Here is a 25141-nt window from a genome sequence, read left to right on the forward strand (position 1 = left end):
AAGTAGAATTAAATGAAATGACCACAAGGTCAAACCTGAACCTGCATTTGACTCTTACAAACATATTTATAAAAACTTATAAGAGGCATTACTGCTGTAGGTAGGGCTGGTGTGTCCTTGTAAAATAAGTTATAAGAAACTTCAGCACACACACATGCATATATATACTGGACCTAGTTGCAGAAGTTAGTTGATGTTATACAAAAAGACAACAATGATTGTTAAACAGCCCCTATAGATGACTTGCAACCACATGATCAAAATGTGCTACATCACGAGCGTATGCCATGATGGTGAATATACAAAGCAACTAGGATGGCAGCCACTGAAAGCGTGTCTGTAAACAATGCTGAATTTTCTCAGTATTACCACGATTTGAACAGTCGAGCGAAGATTCGATACGCAGAGAAGATAGATATGTGTGGTTTTGACACGTATTATTTAAAAAAGTCAGACTTTTCTGAAGATTAGATGCTCCTACTGACCATCGAGTACCCAGATATCTCATTCTATCTGGTTTGGCTGCCGAAGAATCAAGTCTGACTTTGGACAAAACATAGCCCATTTTCTGAGTGGGTGCCCAGTCTGGATTGTTTCCATCATATGATTTTGCTGGTGCTCCTAGAAGCGAAATGGTAATTAATACACATGTTAAAATTATAACAACTGAGTGAACCACGACAAGAGAACGTTCATTTAATAGCAAAATTCTAGCAACATGAAATAAAATTCTTCCATGATATTATTGGGAAAGCTTTTGAATTTCACCTGAGATAAAATGATTACTGCAAACACGAGCTGTTTTGGTTTTAGCCTCTGTTAGATCAGCCCTGCTGATGTTGTTCAACCGTGCTCATCTCCTCTCCATACTAAGCTTTAGAGTTTCCTTGCCCTCTTTCTGAATCATGGACGGAGTTCTAAGAAATTGGAACTTGCCACAGTCACGAGTACTGTTATGACCACAGCCATATACAGCACAAAGATATGGCATAGCTAAAAGAACGCTTAAAGCAGTGGAAAAACAAAGAGAGTTGCGCACGCGTGACTGTGTTTTGTATGGAATGTCGCTTGATCCTGCATTTGTATATCCACCAACGTGGCCGACATCCAGGTTTCTATTTTGCTTTGACGTCACTTGCAAGTCAAGGATAGCAGCAGAAAATAAAAATGAGCTAATACAAATATATAAAACTGTACATATGTACAGTATATGTCAGGTTATACCTGTGTGTAAAGTGCCATTATGTAGCTTTGGACTGAGGAAAGTGAAGAAACCTGTGCTGACAAGAACAACAAAAGAGAACTTGGAAGAGCTGAATAGGGGCATAGTGGGTGGGTGTAGTGTAGGGGCGTGGTGTAGTGGTTAGCACTGTTGCCTCACAGCAAGAAGGTCCTGGGTTCGAGCCCAGTGGCTGGTGAGGGCCTTTCTGTGTGGAGCTTGGTTTGGATGTTCTCTCCATGTCTGCGTGGGTTTCCTCCGGGTGCTCCGGTTTCCCCCACAGTCCAAAGACATGCAGGTTAGGCTAATTGGTGGCTCTAAATTGACCGTAGGTGTGAATATGAGCATGAATGGTTGTCTCTGTGTCAGCCCTGCGATGACCTGGCGACTTGTCCAGGGTGTACCCCGCCTCTCGCCCATAGTCAGCTGGGATAGGCTCCAGCTTGCCTGTGACCCTGTAGAACAGGATAAGCGGCTACAGATGATGGATGGATGGATGGATGGATGGATGAGCTGAATAGATGAGCTAAGGACAGACTTAAACAATCTAATAGCTGCCAGGAGGAAGGACCTGTGAAAGTGTTCCCTTTTGGACTGGGACTAAAAGGGTCTGCTGCTCATTGCACTCTGCACAGCACTGACTTCAGCATGAAGGGGGTGACTGGGTTCAGTCCTGATGACTAAGAGTTTAAAACAAGGACTATTTCCCACTGGCACCACTATAAGCAGGTAGTCAGTTAGCATTGTGGGTAATGTAGGAAACTGCCAAAGTGAAAACAGACCAGAAATTTAAACTAAAAAAGACAAGTTCATTACAAATAAAATCTTGTATGACATTGAAGATCATGTGTTAATTATAAAGCGAACACGGTAACAGTAAACCAGTTGTCATATGCCTTTGCCTTCCATCAATATAATCATATAGTCTGCATTACCTTATCCATCTCCATTTGTCACTATATACACACACAAGCATTCAGTTACTTCGAGGCAGATGACAAGATGAAAAGGTTTCATTGTCGAGGATGTCACTGCCACTGACTGCGAAGCGTGTGAGTAGGCTGACTGGATGTGTTTCCCACACTACTCTGCTATTCAGTGTGTAATATTCTCAGAAGGCTAAAACAATAGACGTGTGCCTGTAGGGACAGGCTGAACGCAAGACAGCATCTGTGCTTACGCTAGTGCTGCCTGTTTTCGAGTCTGAAATAATGATGTGAGGTGTTATCATTTGTAAGGAAATTAATCCTCAGATAATCCATTAACGTAATCATTAAGAGCTAGTTTAGACTTGCTTTCTTATAAGGATGAAGTTTGAACTGAAGTAAAATTTCACTCCTACAAAACCAAATGTTGAGTTTACAAAAAGGTGTCCAGGTAGTATAGGTCGATAAATGTTCAAACCATTTCATATGAAATGAATTCAGACAATGAATATTTTATTTGAAAAATAAAATTTTATTAACAGATATAAGAGCTTGCCTATGCAAAAGGAATCACAAAAATATGTTAAAACACAAGATATGTTAAGTAATGTTCACACACACAGACACACAGAGGATTGGATCCTTTATTAAAGGTTCTCTTAAATGTAATTTAATATATTGTGCTGTACTCGTAACACAATGAGAAACATTCTCCAAACCACCAGGAAATACAACAATTCATAGATCTGATTTGCATATATCATATCAAATAGACTCCACTGGAGTAAACCGTCATTAAATACACAGACATCACAGAAACCATGTACAAACCATTTGCTCTAATAGAAGAAAATTAAACTGAGAAAAAAAGATACATGGGGGAAACATTACATTAAGAGCCAAACATCTAAATCTAATAAGGCCATAGTCTTTAAAGTCTTTCGTCTCACTGACGACAGAAAAAGTACAAGGTTTCGCCCAATCAATATGATGGCAAAACTTAAATCCTGGAAATTAATATCTCCTACTTTCTTGAGGGACATGAACACCACTGTTCCTCAGGTTTTGTCAGTCAGTCCTCCATGGTTCTACCAGGGCCTCCAGACAGGCCTGCCAGGTTGTTGTTGATCAGCATGGTTGTGTTTGGAGCTCTGCACGGATGACCTGGAGCTGAGCTCTGTGCTGGATCTCTGCTGGATCTGTTGGGCCTCCTGGGTAGATTGTCCACTGTTGGAGTGGATGTTAAGGAAATGCAGAGACTCTCTCCAGCATTGAGAGTAGCCTTGATTATAGTCTCTCTGAGCCAGTGCTCCTGGAAGCCTCTGCTGCTGCTTCAGAAAGCTGACGGTCATCTCCAGGATGTCAGCTTTTTCCAGCTTGGTGTTTGGGTCTTGACTGCAAAGCTCCTTCTCCAACAGCTTCTTCAGCTGATCAATGCAATTGTTGATGCGGTCTCGGCGCATCTTTTCTACCATTGGCTTTCTCAGCTGTAAGTAGAAAAGACAGTGTTTGGTGGAACAAAATTTTAGTCAGACCACAATAGAGTTTAGGTATAAAATGTACAGCAACTACAAAGAAAAAAATCTACCTTAAATTTGTCCTTATCAGTAAATCTCTGGTGGTCAAAGGTGGAAAGTATAGTTGAGTGTGGAGCCATGTTAATCACTGTCTCTTCCTGAGCTACAAAGTTAGTTTTGGGACTGTATGAGGGCCAGTGCCCTGTATTTATAGTAGGCTATTTCCATTACAAAGCCATGTGGCTTGTGCTGGATTACTTTTCCCACACTCCAAGAGCAGAGGGTTGGATCATCACAACAATAGGGGACATTCACTTTGTGGTTAGCCGGCTGCTTGTTTTCTGCCCGGTGAAAGTTTCCCAAGGTATCAGAAGAGTGCCGCTGTTATTATCAGAACTTTCTTATAAGCTCTGGGAAAGTTTCAGCGCTAGAAGACATTTGGCGGTTTTGCTTTTCATGAGGAGGAATATCTGATTATTTTGAAGATTTCTGAATATTCTGTGCAGTCTATGTTGGGGCACATATATATAATTAAAGGATAAAAACAATAATTTTGTTCCTGACCAGACGTAAAGTTTTAGATCTCTTTTTAAACAGCTCATAACTCAATGGCTTGAATTCTACTGCAATTTTTCTGTCTGTGTGCATAATGCTCATGGGCTAGTGTACAATACTTCCATTAGTACAGTACAATAATGTTCAACATTTAAATATTTAAAGTGATCATGTTTGAGAGAGAGAGAGAGAGAGAGAGAGAGAAGTAATTTTCTTTTCATGTCCTACAGGTTAACACTAATGCCAGTGTGCTTAAAGGAGATACGCAGAACCATGGCCTCACTTTTTGTTTATAAATGCCTTGAGACCTCAAGAATGGCACAGGAATAGTTTTAAGCGTTAACAATAAATCTAATATAGTAATTTTTATGAGTAAAATGATTCATATAGGTAGCGGTCTGAGTGAATGACCTTGACATCTGTGACGTCACCGCAGGAAGTCTATCTGTCTCATCGCCATTTCCGCTATACTAAAACCAGAGCTGACTGCAACTTCGATCCTCCATTTTGAGCCAATTTATCGCCATGCCATGTAGATGTGTTGCTGGTGAGTGCAGCAACATGACAGAAGGTGGATTTACATTGCAGTCATGGCCCAAGAATGTTCAAACTGCAAAGATTTGGACGCATTTTGCAAGAAGTTCACGGGCACATTGGGCGGCTATGAAGTGGTCCCTCCTCTGCTCTGCACATTTTACTGAAGACTCGTACGAGACCTCTGATCTGTTGAGGAGCGTTGGCTATAAGCCTGTATTGAAAGAGGGTGCAGTACCAACAGTTAAAGGAAAAGAAAACTACAAGAAAAGGAAAGCAAGTTCAGTTGCACCAGTTCTCCCAGAGTGTGAGCTGAGGGTTATTGCTAAAACCCGGGATGGAACGGGATGTGACATATTATCACTTGGGCAGTGACCTCCCCACGGTTGATGCTAAAACCAGTGACGTCCCGTCCTGGGTTTTAGTAATTGCCTGAGCTGAGCAGTAATGGCGGAGTACTCAGTATGGAGAAAATGGAGAATGAGTGGAGCAGCTGTCTGATTTTTCCACTGGATATGCTTGCCTCAGCAGCAATATCTTGCCCTTATGTGGAAGAAGCGAATGTACGGAGAATTGAACGAACAACTGAAAGTCAGATTGTTTCAAAACAATCGGCCACAAGGTCGGCCTTCAAGAAGCGAGAACACAGACTGGTAAGCTCTGACTCTCACTTAGATACAAAACAACAAAAACAACACTCGTTGCTTACCTGCATTTAGATTAATACATGCAACTTGTATTGTGTATTTAAGTTAGCGGTATAAGATTATTTAATTTGCTTCAGAATGTGATTGTCTCAGTTCATCTGATTATTTAATTAGCCTTTTACATTTTATCAGTGAAAATGCATGCACGTACATGTATGTTGCATACATTATAACACCTATCCTGTTTTAATGAGAGTCAACCCACAATCAATGAAGTCAAATCAGTCTTAGTTGAGCAAGTCGGTAACGGTATTTCTTACTTTCACCATAAATTTTTATTTATATGACTTTGGTCTGGGGTGGCATGGTGGTGTAGTGGTTAGTGCTGTCACCTCACAGCAAGAAGGTCCGGGTTCGAGCCCCGTGCCCGGCGAGGGCCTTTCTGTGCGGAGTTTGCATGTTCTCCCCATGTCCGCGTGGGTTTCCTCCGGGTGCTCCGGTTTCCCCCACAGTCCAAAGACATGCAGGTTAGGTTAACTGGTGGCTCTAAATTGACCGTAGGTGTGAGTGTGAATGGTTGTCTGTGTCTATGTGTCAGCCCTGTGATGACCTGGCGACTTGTCCAGGGTGTACCCCGCCTTTCGCCCGTAGTCAGCTGGGATAGGCTCCAGCTTGCCTGCGACCCTGTAGAACAGGATAAAGCGGCTAGAGATAATGAGATGAGATGAGATGAGACTTTGGTCTGTAGCTGTAAAAGGCCTCGGCCTTAAAACCGGTTCCTGTAGTGACGCCATGCACTCAGGGCTGGCTGGCTCAGTGGGGCAACTCAAATGCCAACTTTGCATTCAATTTTAACTCTCAAAAATATATATTTTTATTCCCATTTATGTAGCATACAAGAGTCAAGGATGGACATACTATCCACTCAGAAATTTATTTAAAAATAAAGGCTCTGCGTATCTCCTTTATCTTTTTTTTCCTGCCTAAAACATTTTCCTAACCATAGCGTAAATTTATAACCATATCTGTTATTTTGACCTACCTTGAAAGAAGATCCTCCCAGTGTAAATATGTGAAATATTATAGATAAAAACAAACCAAAAATATGTGCATTCCTCAGTGTTTAAGGTGGTGATACATTATTATGGGCTGTTTCATAATCATGGTTGTCTTTTAGAATAACACCAACTAACTCCTGCAAATAGGTCCTGTGTGTGTGTGTATGTGTGTGTGTATATACAGTGCAATGCAATAATGAGTACACCCCCCCTGAAAAACGACATTTTTCACAGTATTAAAATGAACACAAACAATATGTCCCAAACAGTTCCTTGATGATGTTTATTGCACTATGTTCTTACATTATAACTCAAGCAGAAAGGTGAAAAGATGCCTTAAATTACATATTTTTCTGTTTCCGTGAAAGTGGGGTGGAGCAAAAGTGAGTACACCCCACAACAAACTCAACTACATCCAGTACATTTAGTACTTTGTATGGCCTCCATTATTTGCAATGACAGCCACAAGTCTCCTTGGCATGGAGTGCACAAGTTGACAACATTTGGCTACATCAATCTTTTTCCATTCTTCAAGGATGACATCTTTCAGAGCCTGGATGTTGGATGGAGAGTGATGCTCAACCTGCCTCTTCAGTATTCCCCAAAGATGCTCTATAGGGTTCAGATCAGGTGACATACTTGGCCATGGAATCACTCTCACCCTGTTCCTCTTCAGAAAGTCAGGAGTGGCCTTAGATGTGTGTTTTGGGTCATTGTCATGTTGAAAAACGGCACGACGACCAACAGCCCGAAGTGATGGAAGCATCTTAGTTTCAGTATAGAGCAGTACATTTGAGAATTCATGATGCCATCAATGAAATGCAGTTCTCCAACACCCGCAGCACTCATGCAACCCCACATAAGAACACTACCCCCTCCATGTTTCACTGTGGGCACCATGCATTTTTCCTTGTACTCCTCACCCTTGCGACGCCAGACTGTTTTGAAGCCATCAGTTCCAAAAAGATTGATTTTGGTCTCATCACTCCAGAGTCTAGAGTCCCAGTAGCCTTCATCCTTTTCAGCATGTGCCCTGGCGAACTCTAGACGGGCTTTTTTGTGACTGGGCTTTAGGAGAGGCTTCCTTCGGGGACGACACCCATGCATGCCATTCTGCTGCACTGTACGGCATATTATGTCACGTGACACATTCACTCCAATTTCAGTCTCTACTTCCTTAGATACCTGTTGTGCACTTGCATGCCGATTTTCCTCAACTTTTCTCATTACAAGCCGCTCCTGCCTGGGTGTTAATTTTCTTGGCCGGCCTGTACATCTCTGTACTTTGGCTGCAGTTCCATCTGTCTTGAATTTTTGGATCACTTTTGCAACCGTGTTCTTACTGATAAGTAAGGCTTTACTGATCTTCTTGTAGCCCTCACCTCTCTTGTGTAAAGCAAAAATCCACTTTCTCAGATCCAGAGACATTTCCTGGCCATGAGGTGCCATTGCTGACAGCAGGAAATGGGAAAGGGTGGTTTGCTTTAGGTAACAGCCTTTTGTAGCCAACTGCCTAATTAACACCTGTGTAATGACTAATTAGACTCACCTGTGGTTAATTGTTTGTTCAGGTCCACATTGGTAGCCTAAAAAGTTGCTTTACTCAGAGCCCTTCAGTGGGGTGTACTCATTTCTGCACCACACAAATTTCACTAAAACTGAAATAAAAATAATTTAAGTTATATTATTAGCCTTTGTTTTGAGTTCAAAAGCTCAACAGAACCTGTGTTTAACTTAGTCTGGGAACATTTTGGAAATATATCTTTGTGTTCCTTGTCATATTGTGTGAAATGTTACTTTTCAAAGAGGGTGTACTCATTATTGCATTGCACTGTATATATATATGTCATCTCTCTCGTTTGGTGTTAGGTGCTCAGGACAGCTGTCTTCAGTCATCTTTTTCTTGCCTTGACATTTTGATAAAAATCAACCATGTTTAATAGTATGTTTAGTCTTTGCTCATGCAAATAGTGTCACCACAAGACCCCCAGTCTTTGCAAAATCATAGATAATGTTGTGGAAACTTACCTGTCTCAAAAAGAGTCAAAGCCAAAGGAGTTGCATAAAATAGACTTTTACTGAATCAAACAAAAGCCAAACCAGTCTGCAGAGTGATCTGATCAACAATGACAAAATTTCTCATTTTATACAGTTCTAAAGCATCATAATTCACACCCATTTTGATATCCCCAATCTTATTGGCTGACATTTCACATCAAACTCTGCCAGATTTCTACCGTTGTTTTCTATTGTTCAGTACATCTCTCATTATTCAATGTAACCACCAATATTTCCAAGATATTGACAACATGATAAAAAAAACAAAGCAAAATGTGTTTTAATAGTACATGATTCAGGATACTTGGCAATAACAGTAATTAATTTTTATTTTACTTGCCAACTTTAATATCATCAATCATTTTTAATTTATTACTTGAGCAAAAACAACTTCATTTATTCTTAATAAAATCAACAGAAATCATCATGTTCCAACAACTCACTCTTTTCACCTTCTCATACTTTCTTGTCAACCAAACTGTCCAGTACATGAACACATGATCAAGAATGAACAATATGTAACTTGGAGTACTTTTTGATAGTCTGTTATTCATTAACTTGCAAGACTAGCACAACACGTAATTAAAGCAATACATGATACAGTATGGATAAGTGCTTAAAACAGAATGCACACTTGATTGATTTTATGTAGTAAATTCAATGTAAATACATACAAACAATTGTAGCTACATTAAAAATACATGGATGACACAAGAAAGTGAAAACACTTATTTTCATTGCGGTTCATAAAATCAAGTGACAAAATGAAGGGAAAATATAGAATGTAAAATTAACAAAGAAAAATATGGTGTGTGTATATATACACTGATAATAAACAACATGAGTAGTATAAATAAATATAAATAAATGATAATATAAATATAAAAAGATAATACTGTACAAAAGTACTTAGTGCAACATACGAGTAAACAAATACCTGTATCAAAATTAACAAAACACAGACAATATAATAACAGAGGACTAGTTAGATTATAACATAATAAAAGGGTTGAGTTCTTCCTCTAAAAGCTATTGAGATAAAAAGGTTCGGACTAGATGTTTGAACTCTCTTACTTACTTAATTCAACATGGTCTTGGCTAGGTCATGATGATATATAAAGAATGCAGGTTGATTTTTGGACCTCAAGGTAGCTATGTGTACCTTTCTAGTGCCAAAAAGGTACATACAGTGCTCAGCGTAAATGAGTGCACCCCCTTTGAAAAGTAACATTTTAAACAATATCTCAATGAACACAAACAATTTCCAAAAATGTTGACAAGACAAAGTTTAATATAACATCTCATCTCATCTCATTATCTCTAGCCGCTTTATCCTTCTACAGGGTCGCAGGCAAGCTGGAGCCTATCCCAGCTGACTACGGGCGAAAGGCGGGGTACACCCTGGACAAGTCGCCAGGTCATCACAGGGCTGACACATAGACACAGACAACCATTCACACTCACATTCACACCTACGGTCAATTTAGAGTCATCAGTTAACCTAACCTGCATGTCTTTGGACTGTGGGGGAAACCGGAGCACCCGGAGAAAACCCACGCGGACACGGGGAGAACATGCAAACTCCACACAGAAAGGCCCTCGCCGGACCCGGGGTTCGAACCCAGGACCTTCTTGCTGTGAGGCGACAGCGCTAACCACTACACCACCGTGCCGCCCCTAATATAACATCTGTTTAACTTATAACGTGAAAGTAAGGTTAATAATATAAACTTAGATTACACAGTTTTCAGTTTTGCTCAAATTAGGGTGGTGCAAAAAAGTACACCCCACAACAAAAACTACTACATCTAGTACTCTGTATGGCCTCCATGATTTTGAATGACAGCACCAAGTCTTCTAGGCATGGAATGAACAAATTGGCCACATTTTGCAACATCAATCTTTTTCCATTCTTCAACAATGACCTCTTTTAGTGACTGGATGCTGGATGGAGAGTGATGCTCAACTTGTCTCTTCAGAATTCCCCATAGGTGTTCAACTGAGTTCAGGTCAGGAGACATACTTGGCCACTGAATCACTTTCACCCTGTTCTTCTTCGGAAATCCAACAGTAGCCTTAGATGTGTGTTTAGGATCATTGTCATGTTGGAAAAGTGCACGACAACCAAGGGCATGGAGTGATGGTAGCATCTTCTCTTTCAGTATAGAGTAATACATCTGTGAATTCATGATACCATTAATGAAATGCAGCTCCCCGACACCAGCAGCACTCATGCAGCCCCACATAAGGACACTGCCACCACCATGTTTCACTGAAGGCACCATGCATTTTTCTTTGTATTCCTCACCTTTGCGACGCCATACAGTTTTGAAACCATCAGTTCCAAAAACATTTATCTTGGTCTCATCACTCCAGAGTATAGAGTCCCAGTAGTCTTCATCTTTGTTAGCATGGGCCCTGGCAAACTCTAGGTGGGCTTTTTTGTGCCTGGGCTTTAGGAGAGGCTTCTTTTGTGGACGGCATCCATGCATGCCATTCCTCTGCAGTGTACGCTGTATTATGTCACAGGAAATAGTCACCCCAGTTTGGGTTTCTATTTCTTTAGATAACTGCAGTGAACTTGCATGCTGATTTTCTTCAACCCTTCTCATCAGAAGACGCTCCTGTCGAGGTGTTAACTTCTGTGGACGACCTGGACGTCTCTGTGAGATGGTTGCAGTTCCATCTTTCTTAAATTTTTGTACCACTTTTGCAACAGTATTCTGACTGATAAGTAAAGCTTTGCTGCTCTTCTTGTAGCCTTCACCTTTGTGGTGTCAAGAAATTATTTTCTTTGGGGAATTCTGAAGAGACAAGTTGAGCATCACTCTCCATCCAGCATCCAGTCACTAAAAGAGGTCATTGTTGAAGAATGGAAAAAGATTGATGTTGCAAAATGTGGCCAATTTGTTCATTCCATGCCTAGAAGACTTGGTGCTGTCATTCAAAATCATGGAGGCCATACAAAGTACTACAGTGCCTTGAAAAAGTATTCATACCCCTTGAACTTTTTCACATTTTTCCACCTTACAACCACGAACTTAAAAGTTTTTTACTGAGATTTTATGTGATAGACCAACACAGAGTAGCACATAATTGTGAAGTGAAACGAAAATGATAAATGGTCTTCAAAATTTTAAACAAATAAAAATCTGAAAAATGTGGTGTGCATTAGTATTCAGCCCCCTGTACTCTGATACCTCTAAATACAATCCAGTGCAATCAATTGCCTTCAGAAGTCATCTAATTAGTTAATAGAGTCCTACTGTGTGTAATTTACTCTCAGCATAAATACACTTGTTCTGTGAAGGCCTCAGTGGTTTGTTAGAGAACACTGAAGAACAAACAGCATCATGAAGACCAAAGAACTCACCAGACAGGTCAGGGATAAAGTTCTGGAGAAGTTTAAAGCAGGGTTTGGTTATAAAAAATATCCCAAGCTCTGAACATCTCAAGAAGCACTGTTCAATCCATCATTCAAAAATGGAAAAAGTATGGCACAACTGCAAACCTACCAAGACATGGCCGTCCACCTAAACTGACAGAGCGAGCAAGGAGAGCACTGGTCAGAGAAGCAGCCAAGAGGCCCATGATCACTCTGGAGGAGCTGCAGAAATCCACAGCTCAGGTGGGAGAATCTGTGCACAGGAAAACTATAAGTTGTACACTCCACAAATCTGGCCTTTTTGGAAGAGTGGCAAGAAGAAAGCCATTGTTGAAAGACAGGCATAAGAAGTCCCGTTTGCAGTTTGCCAGAAGCCATGTAGGGGACACAGCAAACATGTGGAAGAAGGTGCTTTGGTCAGATGAGACCAAAGTTGAACTTTTTGGCCTAAATGCAAAGCGCTATGTGTGGCGGAAAACGAACACTGCTCATCACCCTGCACACACCATCCCCACTGTGAAACATGGTGGTAGCAGCATCATGCTATGGGGATGCTTTTCTTCAGCAGGGACAGGGAAGCTGGTCAGAGTTGATGGGAAGATGGATGGAGCTAAATACAGGGCAGTCCTGGAAGAAAACCTGTTGGAGGCTGCAAAAGACTTGAGACTGGGAAGGAGATTCACCTTCCAACAAGACAATGACCCTAAACATACAGCCAGAGCTATAATGGAAATGGAATGGTTTAGATCAAAGAATATTCATGTGTTAGAATGGCCCAGTCAAAGTCCAGACCTGAATCCCATTGAGCATTTGTGGCAAGACTTGAAAATTGCTGTTCACAGATGCTCTCCATCCAATCTGGCTGAGCTTGAGCTATTTTGCAAAGAAGAATGGGCAAAAATTTCAGTGTCTAGATGTGCAAAGCTGGTAGAGACATACCACAAAAGACTTGCAGCCATAATTGCAGCAAAAGGTGGCTCTACAAAGTATTGATGCAGGGGGGCTGAATACTAATGCACATCACATTTTTCAGATTTTTATTTGTTTAAAATTTTGAAGACCATTTATCATTTTCATTTCACTTCACAATTATGTGCTACTCTGAGTTGGTCTATCACATAAAATCTCAATAAAAAACTTTTAACTTTGTGGTTGTAAGGTGTAAAAATGTGAAAAAGTTCAAGGGGTATGAATACTTTTTCAAGGCACTGCAGATGTAGTAGTTTTTGTTGTGGGGTGTACTCATTTTTACACCACCCTCATCTGAGTAAAACTGAAAACTGTGTAATCTAAGTTTATATTATTAACCTTACTTTCACGTTATAAGTTAAACAGATGTTATATTAAACTTTGTCTTTTCAACATTTTGGAAATTGTGTTCATTGAGATATTGTTGAAAATGTTACTTTTCAAAGGGGGTGTACTCATTTATGCTGAACACTGTATATGTTCTCATGCAGTATATAAAGGGTACAGATAAGTAATTTAGAGGGTACTGCCCCAGTGACAAGCTGTTATATACTTCTAAAGGTACAATAATATACTTTATTTTTTTCACGGTGCGGTTTCCATCAAATCTTGCACTCTGATTGGCTGGCGAGCGGGTCTGTATCCTACGGTATGGACCCCAGTTACGGACCTCTGGCGACTCGCTCGTTCACAACAACAACAAACATAGTAGAATTTTTTGTCAACATTTATCTTTTTTTTTTAATAAGATTTATTTATAAGATTATCAAAAATCTTACAAATTTTTGCCAGCATTTCTCAGGAAAATAGCATTAATTTTACAGCATGGATAGTGATAATGACAGTGTTCACAGCAAAAGCGAGTTTTACTACCCTGAGGAAGACAAAATAAAAGAAAACATTTCGTGAGAAAGCTAAACACCTCTAACTTGTTAACACCAAGCAAAAACATGGCTGAATCCTGAATGACTCCTATTTGTATAAATAGGGGACTACATAGGCGGCAAAATGTAGTTTTTTTTCCTGCCATGGAAGTGCACTTGTATACCGAGGAGGAAGCAATTTGCATTACAGCCGTGAATGAGGATTCAAAATGGCGGCTCGCCTCGGCTCGGTTTTCTCTTTCGGGCGCTCTCGTTTTCTGTTAGAATTTTGTAAAGAAAAAAATAAATATATTATTTACTAGCTTAAGGTCGATCTGTATGGTGAAATACTGTGACCTCGGTCTTGAATACTGACCTTGGCCCAGAGGGCCTCGGTCAGTACTTTCAAGACCTCAGTCATGGTATTTCACGATACAGACCTCCCAGCTGGTAAATAACATATATTTATTTTCTGAGAGTGGAGCAGAAAACAACCTCTCAGTAACATCAACCTCAGTTTCATTTAAAAGATATAAGTAGGTCAACACAAGGCATGATCTTGTGATATGATTACATGTGAAATATTCTGTAATAATCGCTTGAAAAGTGTTTGGTGTAACTCTGTGACTAATGACATATTGTCTTTAGATGTGAGAGAGTGTAAGACTTCAGTGTTTTAAAAATAATGTTCAGAATCTCTTCCAGTGTCTGATTAGCATTAGCTTACAGGAGTGTGACTAACAAGAGGGTGTGATAAGGGCACGTGGTTGAAGTGTGCACTTTAAAGAGGCTCGAGCACAGCTACAAACACGCAGCCTGTTAACTTTTGCTGGGTTTATATAAAGATTTGGCTCATAAAAAGACTTCACATAGTTATCACACAGATCTTGCAACCAACTCCTCGATCCATGCATAAACACACTAAACAGAGGATTAAATAATGCTTTTTACACCATGTGCAGTGTGAGCCATTTGGGATTGAGCCTGAAGTCGCGGTGCTGTGACACCCACGTGCCTGCTTAAAAAAACAACAACTTAAAGTTTAAAGGTGGAATTGTATTTAAAGGTTCTGACTGCAAAGTTGAATTCTGGGCAAAATGTTCTATTTCTATTGATGTTGGAGTTTTGAGATGTTTCGCTGCTGCACACACCGTGTATCCTATGTGTAATGTTTTGCTGAGATAAAATGCGTCCCTCATTTTACGATTCCGGAAATTGCCGAAGCAATTAAGTGAGCAACAATATCATGTGACCACCGTGGGACGTGTTTGACCTACTTTTAACCAAAACAAGTGAGTATGGGCAAACATGGCGGACTCTGCGCTCCTGCCAGCTAAAAGCCAGCAGAAAATAAAAGGAAAGCCTGCCTAGTGAGTGCAACTGCAAGATCGAGCAAGGTTAGATGACATCATTTTTCTGGACACATAGCTAAATCATTCTAGCTAGTGCTTAGCTATCTTAGCCTTAGAATGCATGGGCTCGACTCCACGGTAGCGAGTATGGAGTTATACACCTAATGTTGTGATCTTACAGAGAAAGAAACAACACAAAAGCAATAACAGAGAAAAAATATATTCGTCTTGTTTCACGGATCTATTTGCGAATGTCAACTACAAATTATATCCCTGCGAATCAAAACTCTCCGAGGTTGATGCAGAATCATGATGTTTTCTGCGTGTCGCTATCTTGGTGTGATGCAGTTCCATAGTTATGCTAATTAGTTCAAGCTCCCCGCGTTCAGCTATTTCCATGGAGCCATACTGTTTGTCTCAAGAGGAAGGATATTCAGTTCCAAAATGGAGAAAAGTGACCCTCAGCACATCAAAATGATCACATCTTGTCCACATGTTATTGTTCTTGCAAGACACAGGAAAATAGCATGCACAATAAAAAAAAAAAATTATTTCAGATGACTTTGCAGTCAGCACCTTTAAAAGTAGTAGGGGTGATAATTTGGCTTCAGTTTGTTTTGTATAATTAATTGTTTAATATGGACATTTAAAACACAGTTCATTTATAACTCCTATTTATTCAAATAATGTCTTTTGAGGTGTGTGTGCTGTGCGCAATGGTGGTGCAGTGGTTAACAATGCCGCCTCACAGCAAGAAGGTTCTGAGTTCAAATCTCACAGTTGGGGAGCTTGCATGTTCTCCCTGTGCCTGTGTGGGCTTTGTCCAAGTGCTCCGGTTTCCTCCCACAATCTAAAGACATGCAGATTAGGTAAAAATATCTAGCCACTGGGGTTGCACTTAATGCTGGTCCCAAGCCCAGATAGAATGGCAAGGGTTGTGTCAGGAATAGCATCCGGAGTATAAACCTATGCCAAAGCAAATATGTGGATCATAAATTTGTACAGATGATCTGCTGTGGTGACCCCTTATGGGAGCAGCTGGAAGAAGAAGACGAGTGTGCAATGATTTGGACATTTCACTTTTATGCAAACATACATTTATTAACATCAAGAATTTACTGGCTTTTAGGTCCTTAAAAGCCAGCATGATTGTTCTCTTGGGCCAATGTTGGTCCATTGTAGATAACCTATGAGGCTATATAATTCACAGACAGCAGGTGGGTCATTCCAAGGCCAAGGACTTTTGTTGAGGTTCCCACCATCCTGTGCACAATCGCGGACTAAATAACCCCAGAAGCACTTGAATGCACTGAATGGTACATCAGAAATGATAATTGGTTCAGTGTTTAACTACAAATACAGTGACTGACCAGGTGGATGCCTCAATCACTCTCTGAAAGCATGAAAGAAGATTTTGTCATTTTTCTGGTCAGGCCCCTGGTTAATAACTGAAAATCTGCAGGGCCAAAAATCAACAAAATTTAAACAACCATTTTCCACATTGACCTTGACTGAACAGGCCTGTGTCTGACACTCTATGGCCCTTCAGTCCTGAGAAACGTGCCCCCAGAGGGCCTTCCTGACCAAAAGGCCTAGGTTGGTCAAACTTTACAGTTGCATAGGGCATGCTGAGCCCAATAAGACCACGGTTTAGTACTTTATTCGGCCCAAAACACCAGCATTTTGGGGCCAGTAACTCATGAATGCTTGAGCCCAAGGCCACCAGATTTTATGGGCTTTTCCATCAAGCTGAGACCTTTCCCTCATCTAGAATCTAGCCCTTATGGGGTCAAGAAATGGGCCAGAGAATAAAAGGACAAAAAGGAGCATGCCCTGGTCAAACCCCCCACCCCCAAGAGAGGCCTTACCTGGAGCACCAGTAGTGTATGGCAGTGATTCCCAACCACTGTGCCGCGGCACATTAGTGTGCCGTGAGAGATCATCAGGTGTACCGTGGGAAATTATCCAATTTCACTTAATTGTTCCGAAAATGATTTATTTACTGCAAATAATTTGTCTTCGTTCGTCTATGCCAGCGACGTATAGTGACAGGCAGAACAATTAAATACTCTTCCACTAGATGGCAGCAGGTAGCTAATTAACCTGTGTATCTACCTGTTGCCATTCAAACAATAGAATTAGTAATGCTTCGGGTGTGACAGCGGTGATAGCGATGGATAAATATTTGAAAAGAAAAAGTACACAATCCAAACTGGGTCCTGGAGAAAATTCTGACCCAGATGAAGGCCCTAGTATGAGTAGAGGTCAGAAGAAAGCAAAAAAAGTTATTTTCCAAAACCTATCTATGCGAGCTGGGCTTTTCAAGCATGACTGCTATAAAAACTAAAAAAGGAGAGTGACTCAGAGCTTTGAGGAAGATCTTTGTGTGTGTCTTTCTTCAATTCTTGCGAGTATATCAGCTTTGTGTTCAACTAAACAGGCCCAGGTTTCACACTGAGTAAGTAAATTGTGAGTAAATTGAGACTAGATGATCATTATATTTCATTATATATACTTTTTGTGATATTTTTGTTTGGTGGTGTGCCATGGAATTTTTCGAATGTAAAATATGTGCCGTGGCTCAAGAAAGGTTGGGAAACACTGGTGTATGGGCACCCACTCTTACAGTGTCTTGCAAAAGTATTCATCCCCCTTGGTGTTTGTCCTGTTTTGTCACATTACAAGCTGGAATTGAAATGGATTTTTGGAGGGATAACACCATTTGACTTACACAACATGCCTACAGCTTTAAAGGTGAAATTGTTGTTTTATTGTGACACAAACAATAATTAAGATGAAAAAACAGACATCCCAAGTGTGCATAGGTATTCACCCTCTTTCGTATGAAACCCCTAAATAAGAGCTGGTCCAACCAATTCACTTCATAAGTCACATAATTAGTTGATTAAGATCCACCTGTGTGCAATCAAAGTGTCACATGATCTGTCACATGATGTCTGTATAAATCAACCTGTTCTGGAAGGACCCTGACCCTTTCACTAAGCAAGCAACATGAAAACTAAGGAGCACTCCAAACATGTCAAAGACAAAGTTGTGAAGAAGTATGGATTAGGGTTGGGTTATAAAAAATGTCCAAATAAAAAACTTTGAATATCCCACGGAGCACCATTAAATCCATTATAGCAAAATGGAAAGACTATGGCACCACTACATTCCTGACAAGAGAAGGCTGCCCACCAAAACTCACAGACCAGGCAAGGAGGGCATTAATCAGAGATGCAACAAAAACACCAAAGATAACACTGAAGGAGCTGCAAAGATCCACAGTGGAGTTGGGAGTATTTGTCCATAGGACCACTTTAAGCCATACACTCCACAGAGTGGGGCTTTATGGAAGAGTGGCCAGAAAAAAGCCATTGCTTAAGAAAACACATTTGGAGTTTGCCCAACAGCTTGTGGCAGACTCCCCAAACACATGGAAGATTTTCTGGTCAAATGAGACAAAAATTTATCTTTTTGGCCATTATGAGAAATGCCGTGTGTGGTGCAAACCCAACACCCTGAGAACACCATCCCTACAGTGAAGCATGGTGGTGGCAGCATCCTGCTGTGGGGATATTTTTCATCTGCAGGGACAGGAAAGCTGGTCAGGACTGAAGGAAAGATGGATGGCACGAAATACAGGGCAATTCTGGAGGAAAACCTGTTTGAGTCAGCCAGAGGTTTGAGACTGGGATGAAGGTTCACATTCCAGCAGGACAATGACCCTAAACATACTGCTAAAGCTACACTGGAGTGGTTGAAAGGGAAACATTTAAATGTCTTGGAATGGCCTAATCAAAGTGCAGACCTCAATCCAATTGAGAGTTTGTGGCATAACTTGAAGATTACTGTACACCAACGCAACCCATCTAACGTGAAGGAGTTGGAGCAGTTTTGCCTTGAGGATTGGGCAAAAATCCCAGTGGCTAGATGTGCTAAGCTAATAGAGACATACCTCAGGAGACTTGCAGCTGTAATTGCAGCAAAAGGTGGCTCTACAAAGTATTGACTTGGGGGTGGGGGGAAGAATACCTATGCACACTCCAGATTTCTGTTTTTTCATCTTAATTATTGTTTGTGTCACAATAAAACAACAATTTTCACCTTTTAAGCTGTAGGCATGTTGTGTAAATCAAATGGTGCTAACCCCCCAAAAAAATCAATTTTAATTCCAGCTTGTAATGCGACAAAACAGGACAAACACTAAGGGGGATGAATACTTCTGCAAGACACTGTAAGCACCCCCACTCATCCAGACTAAAGCCCTTCCTCCTGAGCCACCAATTAGCCCCAGCCCCTGGGATAACTGAGAAGTTTGAACTTTGTCATCTTGCCGGTTGGACCCCTGGTTAATAACTCAAGATCCGCCAGGCCAAATTTCACCAAACTTTAAATGGACATTCCACTGGCCCAGACCAAATGGGCCCAACCCTAACCCTCTCAGGCCCTGTGGCTCTGAGAAATAAGGCCCCTGAGGGCCCAAATTTAAAAACTCATAACTTGGACCCCCAAGTGATGCAACAAAAAAGTGTTCACCCTATCACCCAGAGCAAACAATGGAGCCCAGGATCACCAGATTTAAAAAACTTCTCCATTTTGTCGGGACCTTTCCAACAAGCCCTTATTTGAAGCTATTTATCTTCAGTCAGCATGGGACAATTTGGATTACATTTATTTTGAAATACAGAAAAATCAGTGTTCAGTTTGGTACACCATTTCAGGTTTTTTTTTCCACATTTAAATCTTTTTGAATCTTATTTAATCTTTTTATATCTTATTTAATTCTTTACTGATTATGTACTTGTGTGCATTCTGAATGTGTAACCATAAAATGCAATTGCATAGAAACAATGATGTAGTGAGATTCCCATGAAGTCTGTGTGAGAGGCCTATCTTCCCTTTCCCACAGTCTACCCTCAATAAAGAGACAAAAGAAGTGTGTCTTGTTACACATCACATTAGCCACGGTGTTTGATCTCCCTTTGTTTAACAGGGACCTTTACGCCGAAAGACCATCTGGACTTGAAGAGCTGCTATGTTCCCAAAACCTTTCCCAAGATTTTGAACATTTTTTAGTGGCATATGCAGAGCTTCAAAAACCAGAGCCAGTGTACTGCCTGTCTATATAAAACATTACAGAATGCAAAAAAAGTGTGAATTAAAGGAAATAATTGTAACATTTATATCAATGATATAAAATATAATGCTGTTTTTCAATGCATTTATTCAGACTGACATTTAAATTTATTTAGATTCTTTAAAATAGACCATAAGCTTAAACCAAACCAATGTAGTTGATATTAAAATTGCAGTAATGTGACTTCGTGGTCTTTGGTACTACAGATGCTAGAAACCCCACACAGTAAGATGTATAATAAATATTCACACAGAATTTAGTAAAGAGGCTCTAGACATTCACTTTCTGCTCTTATTTGCAGATTTATTGTCTTAACCACAATTCGTTCATGAGTATGAGTCATGTTTCTGAGATGATTTTGAGCAATTAGTGCAAGTGTAGTAGTCACACTCTCTAAGGCTTCTTTCACACACACAAATAATGGATGTGTGGCCCCTCACTGGAATTCAGTGTTTTGGTCAAGCAGCTAATAATGACTGACAATGAAGAGACAAGATTCACCTAACGAAAAATAAAAATAGTTGCAATGTCACTCATCTCTTTTGTTGTTGTTGAAAATCTATAATTCGGCACTTGTCAATGTCTCTGCCCAAGTGAAAATAAATAAACAAATCAATAAATGTGTGCCCTGTGATGACCTGGCGACTTGTCCAGGGTGTACCCTGCCTTTCGCCCATAGTCAGCTGGGATAGGCTCCAGCTTGCCTGCGACCCTGTAGAAGGATAAAGCGGCTAGAGATAATGAGATGAGATGAGATGAGAATAAATGTGTAACAGTCTGAGTGATATAGATTTTTTTTAAATAGATGTATAGATTTTTTTTTTAAGGAATATATCTTGAACATATGATGAAACTAATGATTTGCATGCAAGCCTTTATGCCATTTGTCAAGAGGGTCAGTCTTTTTGCTATGTGCTGGCTTTATGTTTTCATGAGGCACACATCTACAGAGCTCTCAAGGTGTGAATGTGCAGAGTGTGAGAAACTCATGCAGACCTGTATTCAAACACTTGCCATTCAGCTTTTTTAAGCATTCTTGACCTAGGATACACAACGGCAGCATTCTCAATCTGCGATGCATTTTCCCCATTATCAGCTTCCTCAGCCAGAGACAAAATTTCTTTCGTAAGAGTTATTCACTTTTAGTAACTTTTACTGATGGTTTGGTAGATATACTGTTCAGAATGCCCATGTTGCAACTTGTAATGCTATTACTCTCTTCTCTTTTAGATATTAATTATTATAATGTGGACATTATTTTAAATACGTGTTGAATAAAACTATAAGTTTGTTTTCAAAACTCTTGAATCTTTCATTAATGTGCCATGTAAACATTTCCACCTATGTAATCGATCTACAGTGCCAGTCAAAAGTTTGGACACACCTATTCATTCACTGGTTTTACTGTATTTTGACTATTTTCTACATTGTAGAACAATACTGAAGACATGAAAACTATGAAATAACGCATGGGACATATATGGAATTATGTGGTAAACAAAAATGCGTTTGAAACTAAATATATTTCATATTTTAGATTCTTTAAAGTAGCCACCGTTTACCTTGGTGACACTTTGCACAATATTGGCATTATCTTAACCAGCTTCATGAAGTAGTCACCTGGAATGCTTTTCAATTAACAGTTGTGCCTCGTCAAAAGTTAATTAGTGCAATTTCTTACCTTCTTAATGCGTTTGAGATCAAACAGTAAATAGTAAATAATAAAAATACAGTAAATAGCCCTATTCCACAACTTTAGTAATCCATATTATGTCAAGAACCGCTCAACTAAGTAAAGAAAAACAACATCCATCATTACTTTAAACCATGAAGTGACTTTGACATAATAAAAAGAAAGAAAAACCATAGAATTAGAAGGTGTGTCCAAGCCTTTGACTGGTACTGTATGTCAGTATGGGTATCTTACTTGTTGGAAACACATCTTGGAATGTTTACACACACACACACACACACACACACACACACACACACACACACACACACACACACACACACACACACACACCCCTTATTAAGGTCAAGAGAGTGGTGGAATCTTCACTTTCCCACACACTCTCTACCACACATAGCCAGCTGTCCACCTGCTGTCCAGAGATGGACTCATTGTTTCCTTAGTAATACACACTTCATTGAGCATGTGGCTGGTCCTCTGGTCTTTAGTCCCATCTGAGCTCTCCATTGGCTGTGGACTGTGAGAACCTCCAATAAACTCAGGACTCACACATTCATATGGAGATTAGAGAGTATAAATAGAGGAGGGAGTGAGAAAGAGGAAGTGAGAGAGAGAGAGCATAGCTCAGATCTTCTCCTCACAGAGAGCTTACAAAAGAAACATAGCCATGGCTCCGACAATCATTGCATCAATGATCAACTCCAACCAACTTCTTCCACTTACTAATAAGGTAAATATAATAAGCCATGATATTTTGTACAATTTCATTTCACATTTGACTAAAATTTGAATATCTATTGAGTTAAATGATGTTTTAACAAACATTTCTGTTTTATCTGTAGCTGAGAAAGGCAAAAGTGGAGAAGATGCATCGAGAACAAATCAACAGCAGCATGGAGAAGCTCAAGTCTCTGCTGGGTGGAGAATTCCTAAAGCAACAGCCTGATTCCAGACAGGAAAAAGCCGACATCCTGGAGATGACAGTTTATTTCCTGAGACAACAGCAGCAATCACACAAGAAGTCAAGCTGCTCCACTGAAAGCTACAGCAGGTGTGTACAGGAGACCATCAACTTCCTGTCTCAGTGTCAAGTATACACTCAGTCCCAGAGAAGATTGTTGAGCCACTTCCTCACCATGCAGCCTTCCATGGAGAAGAGCAGAAGTGTCATTACTCAGTTCAACTCTCCAGCCTGCCAGATCAGCAGCAAAGAGGACACTTCAGGCTGCAGTGGCCTCTGGAGACCCTGGTAGATCCACATGGTAGACACTTTACCATCAGGAAACCAACTTACAAATGCCACATTGACATTAAATTTGTTTTCCTAAGTGTGGTGGACTTTTTGTGTCAACGTTGCATGGACATAATATGGCATGTTGTTTTCAGTGTTGGAAAGCATGTGTAGATGTTTCCATCACTATGTATTTTGGAAACCAAGAAGAATTGTTGCATCTTTCAAGGATTTCCTAAAAACCCCTTATTGGGTATTAGGTCTCTGCATTTGCAGAATGTTTGAAATCTGATTTCATTTGATGAAATATTTTGCTTTTTTCTTGTATTATAATTCTTACTATGTAAGAAAGCATCTTTATGAAATGCATAAATGATTGATTTAATTTGAACAAATTTTTGTTCTTCTGTAATACTGAAGCATTTAGAGTAAAATATGTGTTTATCCTATACACTAGTGCCAACATTTCTTGCTGATTGGAAAAATACATGTTTTGACATGTGCTTTATTCCTTTAGCTACATTAGCTGTGTGCACTTTTTGGTGAGTTGATTGTGAGACTACAGTTGTCTACCCTGAAAATAACTTGAATTTGCCTTCAGTGAAGGGCATCAGTGTTATTTGTAACCTAATATAAGATGCAAACTCATTGTGCCAGTATGTTCTCAAAATAAAATCAAATGATCCAATCAAAGTGCTCTTTTGAATAATTTGTGTCTATTTATAGCAAGTTTTATTTTGATCATCACACAATCACAAAAAACAAAAATTGTACTCCTTCATATTCAAAATATCTACTATATTTTCATTCACTCTAACTTTAGTAATTTGTAAATTCCCACCCACTAGCTAGCTCTCCATTATCACAACAGCTACCAACTGTGGAGGGCGAATTCAGGCTAATGTGTTTTCTCAGAGACACATCAAGCCAGGCATTGCATATTTTCACACTTATGCTATGTTACAAGGCAGCTGAACACACTCAATGGAATGCGACGTACCATAGATAATACAATGTCTCTTCAATTTTGTTTGCACCCAGGTAAAGGATATGCCAGATGGCAGTAGGTACCAATTTTATGATGATCTTTGGTTTGACTCGACTATGAGTAGGACTTGTGATCTCCCGGCCAAGAGGCGGACACGCTAACAACTAGGTCAACTTATGGTAAAGGACATAGTACAGTACGGTAAATTAAATATATAGTTTAGTAAGATTTAAAAAATCTAAGACCACTTTTGCCTTTCAAAATGCATCTAAATAATACCATCCTACTTATTTCAACATTTTATTTAAAAGACTTTAAATGTGCAAACAAATTGAGTGAACCAAATGTTAATGTCTGAAACTGCAAATGGAAAAACTAAAACTTGAACAAACAAAATAAACCAACAAATAAATACATTCTTATAATTTTTCTCAACACAATTAAATCCATGCCCCGGCCTTTTTTAAGTGGGATATCCCCAAAGTCTCAGGTAACAAACTGTCGCAGCCATTCCATTCGCAGCCTAAAATGTTTGATTCCACTGTTCCAAGACTCAATGTCACATCTAATGCCAAAGCCAATACTTGATCCTGCCCAGGCAAACAAACCTCTGGCCACTTAGATTGGCTCTTGAGAGATAAAGTAAGTAATATCTTAAAAATAAATACTTCTCCAGTAATCTGGAACCTTGCTTTGCCATTGGAATAGCCCCTTTGATGAATCCATTCCCTCTGTGCTGAACGTGACGGTATTATACAAATTTCTAGACACAGAGTTGCAGACACAACATACGAAGAGTTTGTTCCAAAACTCTTATAAATAAAATGCCAAATTTGAAAAATTGAAACTCCTGCCACCAAACCATCAGCGATTATCATATCTTACTCGTACCATATTCAGTTTTCACCAAAACACAATATCTGCCATTGATTTACACACTGCATTACAGCCTTTCATTCCAAAACGCAACAAGCGCCATCACCAATTTTTCTCAAAACCAGACATA

General features: G+C 39.9%; 2 protein-coding genes across 2 annotated transcripts; one reads left to right on the forward strand and one right to left on the reverse strand.

The window, feature by feature from the left end:
* Nucleotides 1–3038: 3038 nt before the first annotated feature.
* her12 (hairy-related 12) lies at nt 3039–3815 on the reverse strand. The gene is made up of 2 exons (XM_060936954.1): nt 3734–3815; nt 3039–3632 (listed from the first exon to the last, which is right to left on the reverse strand). Exons 1-2 carry the CDS (start codon nt 3800–3802, stop codon nt 3234–3236), a joined length of 468 nt encoding a protein of 155 aa, XP_060792937.1. The 5' UTR covers nt 3803–3815; the 3' UTR covers nt 3039–3233.
* Nucleotides 3816–3899: 84 nt separating this feature from the next.
* Nucleotides 3900–23280, forward strand: LOC132895937 (transcription factor HES-5-like). The gene is made up of 4 exons (XM_060936676.1): nt 3900–4026; nt 22416–22505; nt 22540–22646; nt 22759–23280. The coding sequence occupies exons 1-4, from the start codon at nt 3900–3902 to the stop codon at nt 23167–23169; spliced, it is 735 nt and encodes a 244-aa protein (XP_060792659.1). The 3' UTR covers nt 23170–23280.
* The last annotated feature ends 1861 nt before the right edge of the window (nt 23281–25141 follow it).

Source organism: Neoarius graeffei, chromosome 13 (genome assembly GCF_027579695.1).
Source record: "Neoarius graeffei isolate fNeoGra1 chromosome 13, fNeoGra1.pri, whole genome shotgun sequence".
Classification (NCBI taxonomy): Eukaryota; Metazoa; Chordata; class Actinopteri; order Siluriformes; family Ariidae; genus Neoarius; species Neoarius graeffei.